Below are 21,225 nucleotides of genomic sequence, written 5' to 3'. Positions count from 1 at the left end.
ATCATCCAGTAGTTGTCTATAATTATTGTCCATTCTGCTGTGACATCCAGATGTCAGAGATGTTTTGTAGACGTTTAATTTGGAACTCTCTTTTACAATGAATTTAGTAATTTTATATTTATTTATAGTGTTTATTAACATAAATGCTTATTTTGATGGTGAAAAACTCAACGTTGGATCAGTTCTATTCAAAAAATCCGATACAAATAAGAGATGTTGGGATGCAACTACGATTAATATGTTGGAAGCTCGAAAACATTTACAAAACATTCTACCGTCTCCTAATCTAGTAGATTCTATAAATGATGAATATCTTGATCATTTGCTACGATACTTTGATCACTCCTATGATGTTGTAAAACGAGAGACCGATCCAGAAACAAGAAATGTAATGAAATATGCTTTATCAGATGCAATAGGAGGCTACCTCAAATCCTGGGTATTGCCAGTATCCAAATACTCATACTACGGTGGGACTATATCTTTGGATAACGTATTAAAGGTAAATAAATTGTATGACGATATTAAGAAGGAACTAAATACTAACGGAGAAGGCTGGAGGAAAGATGAAGAATTGATCAACTATTTTCCAATTGATGTGGCAGATTTCAAAAAGCGTAATTCAAGGAACTACGAAGGTACCTGTGACGATCTAACATTTTACGAAAAATCGGATTCAGGATATGCTGTTCCCGTTCCAGTTATTAACTGGGACATCTGTCCTAGCACAATGTTTATGCCACTCAAAAACCCATCTTTAGTTCCTCTGGACTGCTCTAATTCTTCCACATTTCTAGTAAACTACTACGAATTGATACAGAATTGCGTCAATAATTTTGATAATTGGAAGGACTTTGACAACAGATTTCAGTCGTGGCTGATGACTGATGTTGCTCCTCATCTAAGCGATGACTGCCTCTATGTACCTTTTGGAGGAGTTCTTGGATTAATGAACCATAGTAAACTGCCTGGAAACTTCTTCAAGTCTTTAAAATCTGGCTACAACAAAGTCATTAATTCCTGCAACACTTCGTTTTTCTTATTTTCTGGCAAAAAAGTGATTATTGCCATTATTGTATTCGTAGAGTTGGTTTGGTGTATTCCGGCATTGTACTATGTAGTTTGCTGTAAAAAGAAAAAAAGAAAACGAAAATGGAACCTACTGTTTTGTTTTAAAAGAAAGAATAAAAAAGACGCGTACTATCTTGGCACTACTGACGATGATACTGATAGTGAAATACATTATTTGAGCAGTTCTAGTGATCGGAGTTATAACACTATGAACCTACAACCCTCTATATACGGGACTAGATATAGCACAGATTCGGCCTTTTCTCGTCAGAATATCCCATACGTCGACGATAGACGTACCGAATCCAAACCACTTATCAAATCTCAATCTAAAACAAAACCTATCCCTCGTGATATCATTGAAACTGAATGTGAAGTAGACAGAAAGAAGAACATAAATAAGTCTAAATCTCGTCAGTCACATAAATCCAATAAAGGTGCACTTTCAAGTGAAAAGATTTTGCAAAACTTTGATTATTCACAGTATTTAATGAAAGCCAAAACTAAAGAGGCATCTGTAGGTGGAACCTTAGAAATTAATGATACTGGTACTGCAGGACATAGAAATCCTTCTCAACACTTATCACAAAAACTTCAGAAAGAAAGTTCAAAAGGCATAGTAAGTAAAGCTCTTACACACATTGAAGAAAACTGTAAGACTTTACAACACCCTTGCACAAATGATATAATAGCTGATACTATGAATACATATAGCACCAAACCTGTAGCACCGAAGAAAAAAGAAAAGAAAATATTTAGAATTAGAAAACGTACAACAGAGATAAGAAGACAAGAAAGAGCTGCGAACAATGAAAAAAATGTTCCAATTAGAAAAGAAACGGCCCCAACATTACACATTAATATAGCACAGCCTGAAACAGAAATAAAGGTAGGTATTTCGAGATACAAAGAATATACAGAGAAGAATGTTAGACCTAGTAAAATACCTAGATTAAATGCAGCAGGAGCTAAAGAGCTTAGTGAAAAGCCTATACCGCAGAAAAGAATACCGCCACATTGGCTGAAAGCGGAAAAGGCTTTTGAAAACGACGTTGATATAGAATTACAAGAAAAAGATGCAGAAAAATTAAACGTTACATTGTAGGGAAAACATTTGATAGTTAGTATTAAAGAAGAATTATATTTAAATTGCTCTTTTTCTTTTAAATTAACGGTACAGGTATCTTTTAATTCACTTTCGCCTAATTATAACCTAATACACCAATAATAAGTATATTTCTAGTTAACATAATTTTAGCTTTGTCTGGTTCCAACAATTAAATGTCGCTACTTTGCTTCACTGAAAGTCAAAAACGGCACCTCTCTTTCATTCTTGCCGAGGATCTGTGAGTTTTTCGCGGCTTATGGAGCACGTTGGCACAAATGGACAAGAAAAATGAATATGAACTGCAATAAAATGCTCTCCACCACACAGGGCCGGACTAATCGTGATGAATTTATTGCTCGGCGGGGTGGAGTGAGTTATGCCGGGGAGTCCCCGGGCCCAGGTGCGCGCGGGGTAGCGCTAATCTGTCATTACACACCACTTAGGAAATTGACTGGACTACCGGCCGAATGTTTCGCGTTTTCTTGGTCGACTGTAGATGATTAAGGGCAGAATATGGAGTCAGGAGTTGCAAGTTAATCGGAAAAGTACAGAATAATTTGACATTATACTGTACTTTTCCGATTAACTTGCATTGCATTGCAGTAACTCATTTATATAAGAAATATTTTAATAACCTACTCAGAAAAATTGTACCTACGATAATATGAAAGCACACGTACCTTAAAATTTATAAATATCTCACAAGACAATAAATTAATAAATTTGATATTTTAAAAGTTTATCTTTTTTTTTTTGGATAATACAACGCTCGCACCAAACTAAGTATATTTAATTTTAATTGATTTTGACATACCCACAAAACATAACTACGTGTTTCGATTCCAACTCGTAAAGACAATTAATTCTCCTCAAGAATCTTCATCGGAGGGGTTGACCACAATAAATACTCCCAATGTTGTTGGATTAGGTACAATTGTCCGGGATAATCCGCCATTGACACGGGATTCGCGGACAAATCGTCCGCAGTTCCCGTAATTTATGGTCAGCGGAGTTCGACCCTGTTATATCACTTATACCCCATACCGCCATATGTCTAATTACTGTAATGATGAGGGAAAATGACCAGATTGCATCGTTTAGTTCAGTCATAGAAAATTAAGCACCACCAAAAAAATGCCAAAACTGCCATGACTGAACTAAACCATGCAAAAGTTTAGTTCAGTCATACAGTTTTGGCATTTCTTGGTGCTGGCAGGTGGACCACCAAGACCTGTAAATCTATGATACTATCATCATTGCCTGTAATTACTTGTTTTATTTCTTAAGACCTATTATGATGTGAAGTAATAAAATTGACGTAATGTACCCAAAGGGTAAAGTCGGGGCTCAAAGACCATGATGCTTATTTTAAAAAATTTTGAAAAAAAATCCCTTCAGAAGTTTCATGAAACAGACTAAACTTATTGTAATTTTGTTTCCAAGCAATTCTGGAAAATACACCTTGTATTACAATCGAATATTCGGGCACATAATATAGAAAAATACAATGAATTAAATAAATGTACTTCCCTCATGTGAGGTCGTGGAAATTTATGAGGACCTGGATTACATCCGCGCTTGCCCGGGAACGAACAGACGGACGGGCTTATAATATCTGTGATTAATAATTAGAATTTCTAGCGTATTTTTATTACATAATTATAATATTACTAGATGTCCCGCGCGGCTTCGCCCGCTTAAATTAGGAATTTTACAGAAACCGTACATTTTCTCATAAAAAATATTTCCCCCGTTTCTCCCACATTTTCCTGAGTTTCTTCGGTCGTATTAGTCTTAGCGTGATAATATAATATAGCCTATAGTCTTACTCGATAAATGATCTATCTAACACTGAGATAAGTTTTTAAATCGGACCTGTAGTTCCTGAGATTAACGCGTTCAAGCAAACATACTCTTCAGGTTTATAATATTCGGTAGGAATAAATGGATAATGTTAACATCAACTATATTACGATTTACGACAAAAGACATAATATTATAAGCACCTCCCGAACCACGGTATACCAGGTATATGGGTGCAAAATCTTACTAGTACTTCTCACGAAACCGAAGTCACCACATGTTTCCCTATAAGTTTTGAGGAGTTCCCTCGATTACTTATGGATCCTTCATCAGATCACCACTTTTCTGAATATAATACCAAATTGGGATGATACCCTATATACTGAAACAAAAATTTTTAAAATCGGTTAACAAACGGCGGAGTAATCGTTGAATATAAGAAAACGAACATAACACCTCCCCCATTTTGAGAGTCGGTTAAAATTGTAGCCTATGTGTTATTCTGATGTATAAGCTATATTATTGTAAAGTTTCATTAAAATCCGTTTCGTAGTTTTTGCGTGAAAGAGTAACAAACATCCATACATCCAAACATCCATACATCCAAACAAACTTTCGCCTTTATAATATTAGTAGGAAGTAGGATAGTAGGATTATGTACTAGTACCTAAAGTTGTTTGAACGAACCATCAACCAATATTTTGTAGAATTTTATCATCATCATTTATTTCATCCAACATTTATTTACTCCTAATTTTAATAATTATAAATTCATAAAAATTTAGAAGACTTTGAAGTCCCCTTAAAAAAGAATATTTACCTATAAATCATGGGAAGTAATTTTTAAGAGTTTTTAACTACCGTTATCAACACTGCACTCTCTTAATTAACCCGTTGACAGCGCTGGCCCAAGATACTCTACTAAAAAAAGAAAAAAAAACCCTAGTTGCGGTAGTAACTGCTTGTTCCAGTGACTCTCCCCTTTCCCATAATTTAAACATTCCGCCCCTTGTTTGCCGAAACCCAAGATTTTCCGGCGACATCTACGTATCTGTAATCTAATCTTTGCTCTCTAGTCCTCGAGAAGCGTTGAACGAGATAAAATTAGGCCCGTTGCAGACTAGCGATTTAGTAAAATCGTATTTTAAATTAGGAAGAAACTTGTAAGAAATAAGCTTGAGAAAGCCCTTAATGTGTTAAAATGAGTAGGATAAAATATTTTGGAAGTAACAAAAAGTTAACATCACGCGGTATTCCCAGGCGGTCACCCATCCAAGTACTAACCGCGCCCGACGATGCTTAACTTCGGTGATCCGACGAGTACCGGTGTATTCAACGTGGTATGGACATTGGCAAACACCAAAAACAAAAAGCCAACTTAACTTCTGTGATCGGACGAGAACCGGTGTATTCAACGTCGTATACAGTGTGTAACAAAAATAAGTGATAATACTTTAGGGTGTGTACGTGTTCCTTGTAGAGAGTTCACTGTGAAAGTAGCAGCTCTGAAAGACGAAAAAATTTTTTCACTTTTGTATGGGCAAAGGCCCGAGCGTCACGAGTTTCCCCATACAAAAGTGAAAAAAATTTTTGGTCTTTCAGCGCTGCCACTTTCACAGACAAGGAACACATACACACCCTAAAGTATTATCACTTATTTTTGTTACACCCTGTATAATTTCAGTCGCAAGTGTGTATTAGGGTTGTCGACAAGGTTGTAGACAAATACTTCCCCCAGTAATTGCGTATAGGTGTGTAATTAAACGATGGTAACAACCTCCCAAGGGAACCGGCCGACGAAATGTTCATTAAGATAATTATAATCAAGACGATTGGACAAAGAACATAAAGAATTTACGACGAGAATATTTTAATCTGTAATAATATTATAAGGATGAGAGTTTTGTTTCCTTGCATCGAAAACTATGTAGCGGTTTTAATAAAAGAAATAATCGATAGAATATTATGAGGTTACCACGGGGAAAACCGAAGGACATAGGCTGATTGTTGCGAGAAATAAATTGTCTCCGCAGGATTTCATCTTGTGCATAATATGGATCATGGAAGGGCTGGAAACATTAAATTTTGAATTTATAGGATAGAACTTTATTGAGATCTCTAATTTATACAAGCATAGCTTCCGATTTCTATAATTAGGTAAGTACAAATAAAAATAATATATTTTTTGTGACAACCCTAGATCTAACTGCAGATTGAAAAACAGCGGTTGGTAGTGCTGAAACGTGTCTACAAATTTGAGTCTGAAATTTTCACTGTGCCGTTTTTTCCTATTATATAGTTAGGAGACTTAGGAGTAAGGTCTAAGAACATTTTACTTTTATTTTAAAGGTGTTCCATCGGCCAATTTTGAAATTTTGTCGTTTACACCGATGATTTACTTTGAACTTAACCAGCTAACACTTAACAAACACGTTCATGCTCCACTCCAGTCGCCAATCTCAATCACATCAAACAATGTTCCTTAAACATTATCTTCTGTTTGGCCGGTGCCAACTAAGAATTATTGCCGTCTAACGTAATTTGAACTATCAAAAACCCCCCTTCTCGCCCCTTTAGCGCCCAGGTGAGAGGCGGGGAGGGGGTCGCAGTTGGCTGGCTGACAAATAGCAGGGGTAGGCACGATTAATCAGGGCTTCCAATTTCGTGGAACAATGCGAGACGGATCTCAGTGACTAATTAAATAAATATCATTGCTATCATTTACGGATGTAGACATGGATATTATAGTTAATTTGCGTTAAAAAGAATAGGTAAGAAAAGTGCTTGCTAGTAAAGCACGAAACGGTCGATATTCCGTTGATACAGTCCCATATAATCTCTGACACTACTTACTAAACTAAAATATAAAGACTGAGCTTAGGTACTGTCAACTTTTTTAAAGTTACTACATAGTAAAAAGAGGGGAGTCCTTTTACTATGGTTTTCTTTATTTATAATCTGATAGCACGAATAATTAAAGATATACAGTGTATAATGTATATCTTATCACTGTACAATATTATACACTATGCTATTGTCACCTATAATTAATAAGGATCTTTATTAACTAATCTTTAGCAACATTTAAAGGTTAGATTTGATGCTGAAAGTTAAAACATCAACGTCTCAATTCTCATGGTCACGATCTTGTTTGTAAATTGTGCATTACTCTTAAATTGACAGCAGCTGTGTCTGAGGAAATACAAATTAATGTCGACTTGCACACACATACACAATATGAATTAACAGTAATGCATGCCGGACGTACGTCGTTGTACACAAATCTTAAACACTTCTTAGAATACAGACTCGTTGTAAGCTCTTGTGCCAGTGTAACTACTGATTAAAATATCATGTCTTCTCTTTCGTAAATGACGAGAGAAATAGTACTAAATAAACGGTTAACTTAAGCAAAGAGCTCAAGTAGATAACACGATATTCAGCTATACATTTTATAGGTACCCCTCTTTACAGAGTTGCCATGTTGTGACAACAACTCACAGCGGTCTTTCTAATGCATTAAAATAACGCAGCCATAGACATTTTTTTAACGAAGCATTTCACAATTTTTCGTGGATCCATACTTTTATAACAAAGCTACCAATCTTAACTTTGATGAGGTTTTATTTCGTTTTATTAAGTTTAATTTCGGCTTAAGCTAATGATATGCTAAGTACTCACATACGGTTTTGCTCGATAGTTTTACTCCGAATCGAAGGAAATGACATATTTGACATATTTAATTCCATCGAACCGGCTCGAAGCGAGCCTTCGAGCTGTCAGTTTTGCGGTCCACATGGTGTAGTGGTTATTGCTCGATTTGGAGTAAAACTATCGAGCAAAACCGTATGTGAGTACTTAGCATTAGCGTTATTTGACGGCTCAGAGGGCGGCGGTTAGTTGACTAAACATAACCTTTATGAATACCCCTGAGTCAATGCAGTCAGTTACTAAAATAATGATAACATCGAAATCAGTGCAGGTGCGGTGTCGTCCACCTGGCGAATGTTCCCTCGTTTAAAAACCGGAAGTTCCATTCCGGAAGTCCAATTCGGACCCTTTCCGGTCTACTATTGGTCACCTTTGACCCCTCCCTGTACATATGTATCATTAACTATTTATTGTTTTTGTGGTTCCAACCCTTTGTTTTTGGTATGTAATTATGGGACACTACATGGAATTTATAGTGAAGTATTCCAGCAGGGCTAGCATAGCAACAGTAGACATGGGAAAGAATCGAGATACTGACAGATTTTATCATGATTTTATCGACAACATGGCGGATTTCCATTGTCTAACTGTCACTTTGCCTTCTCTAACTGATGACTGAATAGACAAAGTGACAGTTAGACAATGGAAATCCGCCATGTTGTCGATAAAATCTGTCAGTATGTTGATTCTTTCCCATGTCTACTGTTGTTATGCTAGCACTGCTGAAATACCGCAGGTCCTGTACCTATTCCATATTTTAATAATTTCTTTAATATTATTTTCATTACAAAGTGGTTTCTTTGTATATTATTATGATTAGGTATAACTACTGGCTACTAACAAAGAATAAATGACGTGATTTTCATCAAAAAAGTAAATAATAGCTTACAAGCGTTTGCGACCATGGCATATAAATCAACTTTTTACAGAAATGTTTGTCAATTTCATCTATCCATCGCGGTCCTCGAGAAACAGACGGACAAAAAAATTAACAAGAGTGAGTTTCAGTAACAAAATACTGGTATTCTCCGTCCGGTGAAATAAAACTTCTCGTCAAATTCGAATCAGCACCCTCGTGCATCCAAGTGCAACCACTGAACTAAGTGGTACCACTAAGTGGTAATAAATACCCATCACCTCAAGTGCTGGTCACATTAGAGCTCTCATCCATCACCGGATAAGAACACTTTGAACTAAATATACTTACCTCTACATGCGCTATTGTTATTTGTAATTAATACTTATTGCTTATTGCATAATAAATAATTAGTACTGTTACGTGCTAGGGTTCGAGGATTTGGAGAGAAAGACCTGGTGACTCTCTTGAAGACTTTATTAACACTGCACTAAATACTAGGTCACAACACTTAGCACTAAGTCCAAACACTAATCACTAGGTCCAATCACTAAGCACTATCACTGTCCTAGGTCGTAGCCAAGTCGAAGGTTTCACTGGTTCACTCACTATTGATCACTTGTTGTCACTCGGAAATCGCCTTGATGATCGCTCGAACCGAACTGAACTGACGGGCCGTCTACCTGCGGCTTTTTATATGGCGAGACGAACTCCAGAAAGTTCCCGATTCACGTAAACAAGTAAACAAGTATGGGAACTTTCTAGGAAGCTCGAGCATGTACCACAATAAACATAAACAACTAAACACGTAAACAAAATAAACCGGTAAACACGTAAACAAATGGACTTTTCTAGAAGGTTCGAATATGTTCTTGCGCATCTCACTCCATCTAGTGTTGAGTAGGGGATTTAGGTTGCCTGTGTTCCCTCGGTAAGTTTCGCTGGTTTGTCGCTAGATGGCACTACGTGTCCGTATACCATGTACCGTAACACTACCATAGTAGACCGACATACTATGCTCTAATTAAATAACTTAAAATGCCAAATGAAAAAGAATAACCAGGGCAAGATTAAAAGGGGTACTTGAGTACCTACTACGCAGAGTTGTCTCAATTATTCACGAAAGTCTAGCTTGTGATCAATAGTGTTAATCATGGGTTTATTGAGGTTCTGATTCGCGGGCACAAGCTGCCACGCGAGCAAAACCTATAATAATTATGTATGATAACATAGTTATTAGGTATTAAGTTCTTGAACGCCTGCAACTCCGTTGCGCCAAAATTCGTTTATCCCGGGGAACCGTACATTCTTCCAGGATAATAAGTATCCTGTCTCCTCTTCTGGGACTCAAAGTGTATTCGTACCAAACAGCAAAATCGGCGCGGTTCTGTCTGTTACCCCTTTATGCCCTACAAGCGGTTTTGGCGTAAAGAGGTATCAGAGTTCAGACAGACACACTTTCGCATTTATAATTATTAGTATGGATTACCAGTTTTTTGTCGTTATCTTCATCATCAGGAGGAGCGTCCGTGGCCTAATGGGTAGACCTTCAGTTCGCACTCCTAGATTCGAACCCAGGTGGAGGCGTGTACATATGAGACATTTTCTGATCTCAAGTACATAATACGGACGCTCGTACGGTGAAGGAAAACATCGTGAGGAAACCCGCACATAGTTGGTCCCAGACGTATTGACTAGTTCTTTCCTCTGGACTAGGCCGACTATGATGCGAGAATGCCGTATGCGCTTGGGCAACCATATTACCATACGAACATTTAAAAATCTTGTCCACTACATCTTGTACAGTATTTGAGGAGTGGTTATTTCGCTCTGAAAAATACTGTATAAATCATCTACTGTTTTTTTTCATCGTCACCAGATGTGGATGGTGATCCACGATGATGATGATAGTTGCGCAATGTCACTGTCAGTACCAAGTATGCGGTACAGCGGCCGCATATTTCACACAATTAGTCGCCGGCCAATTGAAACCTTCAGCGGGCTGCGGTAACGTTGGGGAGCAGTTGCTTTCAATTCTTATTTCTTATCCATTACGTGAAATAATAATGAAAATATAATATACGTGAAAGTTAAACGTAATATTTGTGAGATAGAGAGGACCAACCTTTGAATGTAAAGAGATTTTGTGTATTTACATAACCAATATTATGTATTTATCGTCTAACAGCTTTTCATAAAAATTACGTTGTTGCTCCAATGACTGTCTGCCTATAATAGTATGTTAGTCTGTCTATTTGTTTGTTATGCCATTACGCTGAATCGATTAAATTGAGGTTAGGACATTGGTGATGTTCTGCGTCTCAGGAAACGTGAACGGGTAGTTTGTGTCTGGGAAAATACGTCCAGTTTTAGTGCTTTATACGAATTTCCTTTCAACTGGTTTGTTATCAACCATAACGCCTCCGTGGTCTAGTGGTATAGAGCGCGGCTCGGAGGTCGTGGGTTCGATTCCCGCTTTCGAAACATGTTATTTCCAAGTTTGTTTAGGACAATGCAGGCTGATCACCTGATTGTCTGACAAGTAAGATGATCCATGCGTCGGTTGGGCATGTAAAAAGTCGGTCCTGCGCCTGATCTCTCGCCAGCCGTGTCAGTCGTCCGTCCCACTGGGTTATGAGAGTAAAGGAATAGAGAGTGCTCTTGTGTACTGCGCACACACTTGGACACTATAAAATTACTACTGCGTAGCTGGCCTGGTTTCAATGAAACCGGCCACCGTCACCGAAACCGGTGTGGGAGCTATTATTATTATCAACCATAAAGTCATATTATTATCAAACAGTCACTTTTAAAGTAAATAGTTTTGAATCATCCCAATTTGGCATAAACCCAGCGACATGTATCGCTGGCCATAACTCAGTGGACAATGGCGGTGCCCCCGTGGCGGTGCTCGTAATGAAATTCCCCGCGAGGCCCCGTGCCCCGTGCCCCGTGCCCCGCCGATGCCACGGGCCCCGCGTGCCCCGGGCTGCAGTATGTCATCACAACAATTAAGACCAGTGCCCACTCTGATTAATAATTTAAAATGGATGGGAATGCCCACTATCCATAGCGAGCCATGTAAGGGGAAAGTGTTTTATTACTAAATACGAATAGTTATGTGGCTTGTAGTTATGCTGCTGTTATCGTACAAACCTGGCTATAACCCATATCAATACCATTATTATAAATGCGAAAGTGTGTCTGTCTGTCTTTAACCTCTTCACACCCATACCGCTGAAATTTGGCATGGAGATACTTAGAGTCCCGGGAAAGGACATAGGTTACTAATGAATAATGAATTTTGTCGCATCGGAGTTGCGGGCGTCATCTAGTGTAATATATGTAGTATTCTTAGCCCTTTATTCTTCCTACCGGCAACGTGCTAGATTTTTAACTATCCTAGGGTCAATTTATAATAGCGCAGAGTCAAAGCGAAGCGAAACGGATTCCCAAAGACTGAATACAGAAAATTCAACCTTAACTCCAGAGCGTAACGCATACATTACTTCTGCTAGTCCAATCAGCGTTGGTCGGACGCATTCAAGCGAATTCGCGCGGATGCGCGCGCCTTTTTTAATTTCTCAGAAGTAATAAAGTGCGTTAACGCTTTGGACTTAAGGTTGAATTTGTTATGTTCAGTTTTAATAATTCGCTTCGATGCGCTTCGACTCTGCGCTAGTATACATTGACCCTAAATAGATAAAACATTTTATAACGACTTTCTGAAAAATATAATCTTTAGTCCCAACTTCACCAACGACTGTTACAAGTTAACGCTTGAATTAGTATCACGTTACCTCTTTCGTTTTTCTCATGAATGAAAGAGAAGACATGACATTTTAACAAGCTGTTAACACTAATAAGCCCTGGTGAAATTGGGACTTAACCTCAAAATCACTTTCTTTATTTTTTTAACCCTCATGGCAGTCTTCTTCTCTAATAGAGGCAGTAAACCCATTTGCCAGTAAACTTGTGGTGAGCCGTGAGGGATTGACGAGACGGACAATAGAAGGTGTAGGGACAGATCTGCATGACTTTAAGTAATTGGCCGGCCCTTAGGGTTGCCAACGTAAAAATTTTACTCGAAGTTTCCAAGAAAATTGGAGTGGAATACTGAATACATAAATGAAAATGAAAAATGAAAATGAGCCTAGCCCGTGACATTTAATAATAAATACATAGCATTCACAATTTGCTTTAAAATTATATTTAAAAAAGATCAATTATCTTTTTTAAATCAAATAAATATTATGGTAACATAGAACACAAAAGAAGTTTGAATAAAGATAGCATGCAAACATTTTCAAGAATTCCTGCTTAATTTCTTTTAAGTGTCAACCCTAGGTCTACCAGCGGTAGGTCGTCCACAATGGCAGTTCCATCACAATGAGTGGCGCCTTCATTATTTACAAATGAGCGTATAAATCTCCCGCGAACAGACATACTAATTGCTGACACCTGCCGTCTCGCTCGCACTCGTGGTAACCATCATGAGACAGAAAGAGACAGAGGGATATATTAATCTAGGGCTGTGTTTAGGCAGATTGTCAGGTGAGGTCGAGATTACATGTTGAGTGGCTTTGTCAAGTGTTATTGCAGTTTAGTATCAATTGTGTATACATTGTGGCGCCTACCATCAAGTATAATTATTGCATACAGTAATTATTATGCTTGATAGTAGGCGCGTCTCTCATAACGATGAGATATTACTGTATGTAATTAGTATGTTATAAGTATTTAAAGAAGAATTATTGCTTGTGTTAGGAAATAAATTCAAAACTAAAAGATTCAACTATATTTTAGGAAGTTGAATCTTTGTTTTTTACTTTTTGGGTTTAAAAAAGTAAGATTATTCTACTCTATAGTAAAGGACAATAGTGTAAAACATTCGAGATGTCTTGTTTATTTGAAAGTAAAATATGGAAACTTTTAAAAACAATAAACGTCGTCTACGGCGAGCTACGTATTAGTGCTACGTATTAGTGCTACGTGGTGCTACGTAGTGCTACGACGCTACGTGTTCAGTGCTACGACAAAAATGACTACGATTAATTATAATAAATATTTTAAGGGGAACTAATTTTTTGAGCCAAAGGGGTTAATAAATTATTATTATACCACAATTGAAACTTGATTGTTTAATAATATTTAACAAATTATATTCGCATCAATAGTATAGACTATTGATGCGAATAGTATGTAATTAGTTTTTATATTTTTTTACATTAGTATAGACTAATATTAAAAAATATGTGAATGCAGATAATATAAGGTTATTGCATGCATGGTGGTAGGCCTCATGTAGACGCGATGTTCTAAAAGTGTTAACTTTGTTAACCTATCTTAATATATATATTTCTTGTGTGCGTGTGTATGTGACTGAACTCCTCCTAAACGACTGGACCAATTTTGATGAAATTTTTTGTGTGTGTTCGTGGAGATTCGAGAATGGTTTAGATTTACAGTTTGGTCTACTGGAAAATGTTTTTTCAATTAATTTCTTATTTATAAGGAGTTGTTGATTTTGGAATGTTTTACATTAGATCCGGCGGACGGCGCTATCATCGCATTCAATATTATTCTATTTCAATTTTAGTTTGTCCTGACAGATGGTGCTACGATTAATTTGAAAAAAATTTTGTTATTCAATTCATGTGCTGATTAAAATATTAAATAAATAACACATAGGCTACAATTTTAACCGACTTTCAAAATGGGGGAGGTGTTATGTTCGTTTTTTTATATTCAACGATTACTCCGCCGTTTGTTAACCGATTTTCAAAATTTTTCTTTTGGTATATAGGGTATCATCCCAATTTGGTATTATATTCAGAAAAGTGGTGATCTGATGAAGGATCCATAAGTAATCGAGGGAACTCCTCAAAACTTATAGGGAAACATATGGTGACTTCGGTTTCGTGAGAAGTATTCTAAGCATATGCTACCAACAAGTAAGATTTTGCACCGAGATATACCTGGTATACCGTGGTTCGGAAGGTGCTGAGAGAATTCCTGATTCTTTATAGATACAAGTTTGGGAGTTTCGGCGTTGTTTTAAGAACAGAAAGCATATGCTACTATGCAAATTACATTCTTCATCATCATCATCATCATCATCACTACCATATTATACCATTTCATAGTCTTTTAGATCGAGACTCGAGTTTGTCAAGCGATAATTAAAAAAAATCTATATCTACCTAATATTATAAACCTGAAGAGTATGTTTGCTTGAACGCGTCAATCTCAGAAACTACAGGTCCGATTTAAAAACTTATCTCAGTGTTAGATAGATCATTTATCGAGTAAGACTCATCATTTATCGAGAAGGTTATATTATATTATTACTCTAAGACTAATACGACAGAAGAAACTCAGGAAAATGTGGGAAAAACGGGGGAAATATTTTTTATGGGAAAATGTACCTACGGATTCTGTAAAATTTCTAATTTACGCGGGCGAAGCCGCGCGGGACATCTAGTTTAGATATAAAAATATTTTGATTTTGATTTTGTCCATTAATTATCTCACAAGTCTTAATTAACTGTTTTTTTTTATGAAAGGACTGATACAGGTACTTTGAGTCTCGGGAAAAGGCAAACGCTAAGTTTTATTCCGCAGCAACAAATAAACTTGTGGGCAACAACGAATAATTAAAAAGTACTAAACCTACAAAAAGTTCTAAATGCAATGTTTAAAATTCTTGATAACTTTTTACCCATAAAATTAAAAAAAAATGAGTCATAGGCTTACGAATACGATTTTATAATTCGTTCTACATACACCCTAGCGTTTGCCGACATGCAAATAAAAAGCGATACAGCCACAATAAACCCACCCCAACAATGAAAACCCATCGACACTTGCGGCACTTTATAGCTATTACGAATGTGCTATTGCTGTACTAATTTATATAGGCGTTTTGATTTCTATTATTTTGTAGGGATTTAAAAATAATGTATTTGTAGTGATGTTGTAAGCCAGAGAGAACAATATTGTAAAATATAATAACTCTCTTGATCGTCGATTTAACATTAAAAATAAAATAGGTACAGAAATATATTTTGATATCAAACGATTATTTATTTCAGCTAAGTTTGAGCTAAGTAATATTTTATTACAAACTAGCTGTCCCGGCAAATGTTGTTTTGCCATAAAATGATTTTCCCTGTTTTCCTGCTTTTCTCTTATTATTTTTATCTATAGACCTCACGGAGCCCGAGACCTTTCCAACGAATGCAAACCCGTGGAAATCGGTTCGTGCGTTCTGGAGTTATAGCGTCAGGAAGGAAATCCGACTTATTTTTATATATTAGATTATGCCATAAAATGCAAAAATGATGCAATGGATAAATGGATGGCAAAATCCAGATAGTCGCTAATTTATTTATGTAATATTTTAGCCCCAGAATTTACTACATTAAGCTACTTTTAGATACCAAAATACTACCATGTGTTAGTATAATAAACACCGTTATCCTTGAAACCATCAAATGAGCCCGACAAAATGAACAACTTTTTCTATGAGAACAATGCTGGGAACTCAAAAAAATGCCGTTTTCAATCTTCTCTGGTGCAATAATAAGAGTAAAATCTACCGAACTGAGGCAAAAAGCTGGGATAAATAAAAATATAAATGTAAATAACTGACAAAAAAGTCAACATCTTAACGGTTACGGCGACACGCAAATCGCATTAGATATGTTAAACCCGGCTCGGGGGAGTGACGGGGAGTGAGGGGGAGTGAGTTCCACAATCCACAGAGTATCGCTTACTGCTGATTATTGTGACTGAGGCATTTGCATATGGATGACGAGGTCTTGATATTTGCTGAGATTTTCTCGGTGTAAACGCAATTCGCAATTGCCGTATTCGAATCGTTTTATATCGAGTTCAAATTTCAATGTAATCTCGTAAATCGTAAAGATATTTTGATTCCTAGGCAGATGGAGGATATAAGTACCTAGATTTGGTCAAGTTATGTCAATCCCAGCCTATAGATCGCGGATTACATTGAATTGACATAATCCAACCAAATTTTGCAGGTCCGTCAACTGCCCATGAATCAATTTTGCGATGGTACCATCAGGAACATAGTATCTGGATTTAATAAGAACTCCGAGCAATCGTAAACGCGCTATTGCTATATAACTCTTTTTGGAGTTTTTAATTATTTTAAACCTACCCTTATAAGAATACTTATTAAACATTTAACTACTCTTGAGTACTTTTGGAAACGACTCTGTAGTCAAATGTATCCAACAATATCATCTGGTCCAAGTTATAAAATGTACAGCCCTTAAGGCTTAAACGGAACCTTATTTTACAACATACGGTACTAACGGTAAACGGCTTTACGGTATTAAAGGAAGTTGCAAAGAATCCGGACAAGTATCAAGTTCTACGGAGCGTGCTACGTGACGTCTCAATAAGTTGTTAGAAAAATATGCGACAACTCTGCGGAATGTAAAGTAAGCCGTCTTAAACGTTTCACTGCCAATCTTCATGCTGACAAGATTTAAAAAAGGGGAGCCGAGTCTTCATTGCCCAGAAGTATCAAGATTGTTAGAAATAAGGTGTGACAGGTGACTTTTTCGTAGGAGATTTCTTTGTCGTTAAATCAAATATCCAGGAAATAATTTATATTGTTTTTTTTTTTTTAATTTCAATCGGTTTTTATTTTTATTACGTTTAGTTTACACTTGGACTGAAGTTTTGAGAAGATTCAGATGCACCAAATATAACTCTTTATTCTCTATCGTAGAGTTCTATATAGCACTCCGTTTTTTTTAATGAAATAAGGGGACAAACGAGCAAACGGGTCACCTGATGGAAAGCAACTTCCGTCGCCCATGGACACTCGCAGCATCAGAAGAGCTGCAGGTGCGTTACCGGCCTTTTAAGAGGAAATAGAGTAAGTAGGAAAGGGAATAGGGTAGGGGATTGGGACTCCGGTAAACTCACTCACTCGGCGAAACACAGCGCAAGCGCTGTTTCACGCCGGTTTTCTGTGAGAACGTGGTATTTCTCCGGTCGAGCCGGCCCATTCGTGCCGAAGCATGGCTCTCCCACGTATACATTTTGATTATTTTGAAGCAAAGATCAGAGGGGCTAAAATGGTAACTTTTAGCAATTCCTCTCAATCAATTCAGCAAATGAATTGCCAAAACTGTCAAACTGACAAAATGTCAAATCAGTACAAAAATACAGAAATGAATTGCAAGCAGAGTTGCATTTTGCGATTTTAGAAAAATGAATCATATTATGATTCATATTATCATGATTCTTCAAAGCGACCATTTTAGCCCCGCAGTATGAGTGGTTATAACTTAGAACCACGGAGCTAATACAAAGAGCTCCGTGCTTAGAACGCTCCCAATTCATAGGTAAGTTATGTCACCTTTTCAACTGACAATGAAGAAACAACATTAATTTCTTTGTGCATAATATTCGTTCAAAAACCACAAAGGCCACATTTTTTATATTATGATTTACAGCAAGTGTAATACTTTAAAAAATCTAATATAACACCGATTAACATCTAAAAAGCATCAGAGTAGAAGGGGTGTTATCCGACTGCACACAAAAGGGTTAGGGAGACATCGCAAACCGACCGTAAAGATCCACTTCTTACGGACAAACAGACGACAATGCACAGCTATTTAGCTATTTATCTGTGAGTATTAGAGAAGAGGTGAGGTAATAATGTAAATAAAAGAAATAAGAAAGCGCCGCATAAAAATAATGTAAGAAATCTATACAGGGTGCAACAAAAATAAGTGATAATACTTTAGGGTGTGTACGTGTTCCTTGTAGAGAGTTCACTGTGAAAGTAGCAGCGCTGAAAGACCAACATTTTTTTCACTTTAGTATGGGAAAACTCATGACGCTCGGGCCCTTGCCCATACAAAAGTGAAAAAAAATTTCGTCTTTCAGCACTGCTACTTTCACAGTGAACTCTCTACTAGGAACACGTACACACCCTAAAGTATTATCACTTATTTTTGTTACACACTGTATAAATAAAAATTAATTCAAAATTTTGTTAGTCTCTCTAAGACTCAAGAACGGCCGAACAGATTTGGCTAATTTTAGTCTTGAAATATTCGTGAAAGTACAGCCCCCCTAGACAAGTGGCAAAACGCTAACGCTAGCGCTAACGCTACCGCTACAAAATGTATGGATTTGACATTAGTATTCGCTAGCGAAGCGATGACTTATGTCAAATCGCATACATTTTGTAGCGCTAGCGTTAGCGTTAGCGTTTTGCCACTTGTCTAGGGGGGCAGGTAAGGTTTATATTACGAGGGAAGTGACACGAAGTTCTCTGAGTCATCTAGTACAGTATAAAATGTAAGGTGTAATAAAATCATAAGACGAAATAATGACTCTACAAAAAATTCATATACTTATTATGTTACTACTTACTCGACTTTAAGTCCTTTGGAAGTTAAAGCACAGAATAGATAATAGTACAAGTAGTTAAAGACTAATTTTGGTGTTATTTGGAAATTGAAGACTAAGAGCCCGTTTCACCACTTCCGAAAAGTGCCGAAAAGGCTATCCACCACTTGACTTGACAGATGAAGTATGGAGAATCTGTCAAAAACTGTGTACATAGCCTATTCGGCACTTATAAGGAAGTGGTTAAACAGGCCCTAATATTTGAATGTAGAAACTAGAAAATAACAATTACTTTTTAAAAGCTTTTATTCATAATACAATTTATACATTCGTTATTCAGTTGTAGATAAGTATTAAGTAGTAAGTTATCTGTTATACTATAACTTAAACTAAATCTAACTTTAGACGTGGGAGAGCCATGCTTCGGCACGAATGGGCCGGCTCGACCGGAAAAATACCACGTCCTCACAGAAAACCGGCGTGAAACAGCGCTTGCGCTGTGTTTCGCCGAGTGAGTGAGTTTACCGAAGGCCCAATCCCCTAGCCTATTCCCTTCCCTACCCTCCCTTATTCCGTTCCCTTTCCATCCCTACCTTCCCCTATTACCCTATTCCCTCTTAAAAGGCCGGCAACGCACCTGCAGCTCTTCTGATGCTGCGAGTGTCTATGGGCGACGGAAGTTGATTTTCATCAGGTGACCCGTTTGCTCGTTTGCCCCCTTATTTCATTAAAAAAAAATACGTTTTACGATTGGTTACTGTAACATTTATAGTATCGTTCTACCTATCGTAAAAAATGCGTATTTTGACTATTTTGATATATTTTTTTTAGGCGAAGGGCCTTTTTAGGAGGTTTTATTCTTTTTGAGGTATTTTTACCCTTGCCAATATAAGTAAAGCTAAAGCAAACCTGCTTGCAAAATCCAAAAGATTTCAGACTCCAAATTGGGTTCACGTTGTTGATATAAAACTTAACTCCGTCGTAAGTCATTATTGTCGAGGATCGTAACACCTGCCTACTTTTGATGCCGCGGTAATTAAAATATCAATGTTCTGAATAAATTAAACTTAGCTTTAGATTTGTAACCATTAAAACCACATAATTTCGCTCTTGTCCGTTACCCATCAATCCCCAAGGGCCAAGCGGCACCCGGCTGTCTCATAACAATTGAAAATATATTGTGTCTGCGATTCTCACGATCGAGGTATTAATGCTAAAGAAAACCCAAATGCGTATAAATTAATATGGTAAAGCGCCTATAAAAATTTGCCGCGATTCCACAATCTATTGTAGAATAATTATAGATAGAATTGATTTACTAAAGTTGGTAACAATAATAATTCACAGATGTGTATTTTCTATTGCAATGTACACATATATTCAAAAGCAAATTCTTCATACACAGCCGGAAAAATACTTACTAGTCAAAAAAGTGTAGAGGTGCATTGCATATTCGACTGTTCTGCGTCAATTGTGCATACGGACAATCATGCTGACAATCATTGTTATCCATCACAGTCACATAGTCCGAAGTGAAGCGCTTTAAATGTTACATAGCATAAAGGCACTTCGGCCTTTATGCTATGTAACATTTAAGGCGTGTTAAAGGTAAAATAACTCTGAATTGAAGAGAATAATCATTTAAGCGCGATACTTAGTACATTTTTAACGTCTCCCCACAAAGATTTGAAATTAATGGCACGAAATTAGTACAGTAGGATTCGGGATTTGCGGAGATAATACGGGTTTATTACGAAATGAAGGGTTGAGATTTATGATCTGAGCTCTAAATCAACTTTAAATTGTAACAAAATGTTTATTAGGGCTTCTTAATTCTTGGGATGATGGCGTCTTTATTCTGTGATGTACTTACTTAAATGAGAATACAAATACATAAACATAAAGTTGCTAGAATGTTACTTCGTTTCTAGGTTCTAGTCTGTTTGATAAAATATAAACATGGAAAAAAATTAAGAAATAATAGTTAAGTTACAAATAACAACCTAATGGATAGGTAATTAGCTATATTTTCCTAAAGAGAACTCTAGTGTTAATGAAACGTAGGTACAAAAGCACAAACAGTAAAAGTTAATCTAACTCTATGATATCTTAAAACTTTTTGCGAGGGAAACCTTTTTTCTCTTCTTTGCAGGATAAGTAAGATGTTAAATCTCATACATTTTTAACCGACTTCCAAAAAGGAGGAGGTTATTTGTTCGGCTGTGGAGATTTTTTTTATCGATATTATATTATATAACTTCGCTATTGT

At 36.8% G+C, this 21,225-nt stretch overlaps 1 protein-coding gene and 1 non-coding gene across 2 annotated transcripts; one reads left to right on the top strand and one right to left on the bottom strand.

Annotated features, from left to right (window-relative positions):
- The first annotated feature begins 144 nt into the window (after window positions 1-144).
- LOC121734472 lies at window positions 145-2,176 on the top strand. The gene has a single exon (XM_042125084.1). It carries the CDS (start codon window positions 239-241, stop codon window positions 2,174-2,176), a length of 1,938 nt encoding a protein of 645 aa, XP_041981018.1. The 5' UTR covers window positions 145-238.
- A 3,041-nt stretch (window positions 2,177-5,217) lies between these two features.
- On the bottom strand, window positions 5,218-5,336 carry LOC121734552. Its single transcript, XR_006036749.1, has one exon. It is a non-coding gene; the product is annotated as a 5S ribosomal RNA (ribosomal RNA).
- Window positions 5,337-21,225: the final 15,889 nt, after the last annotated feature.

Source organism: Aricia agestis, chromosome 15 (genome assembly GCF_905147365.1).
Source record: "Aricia agestis chromosome 15, ilAriAges1.1, whole genome shotgun sequence".
NCBI lineage: Eukaryota > Metazoa > Arthropoda > Insecta > Lepidoptera > Lycaenidae > Aricia > Aricia agestis.
This window is presented reverse-complemented; position numbering and strand designations above follow the sequence as displayed.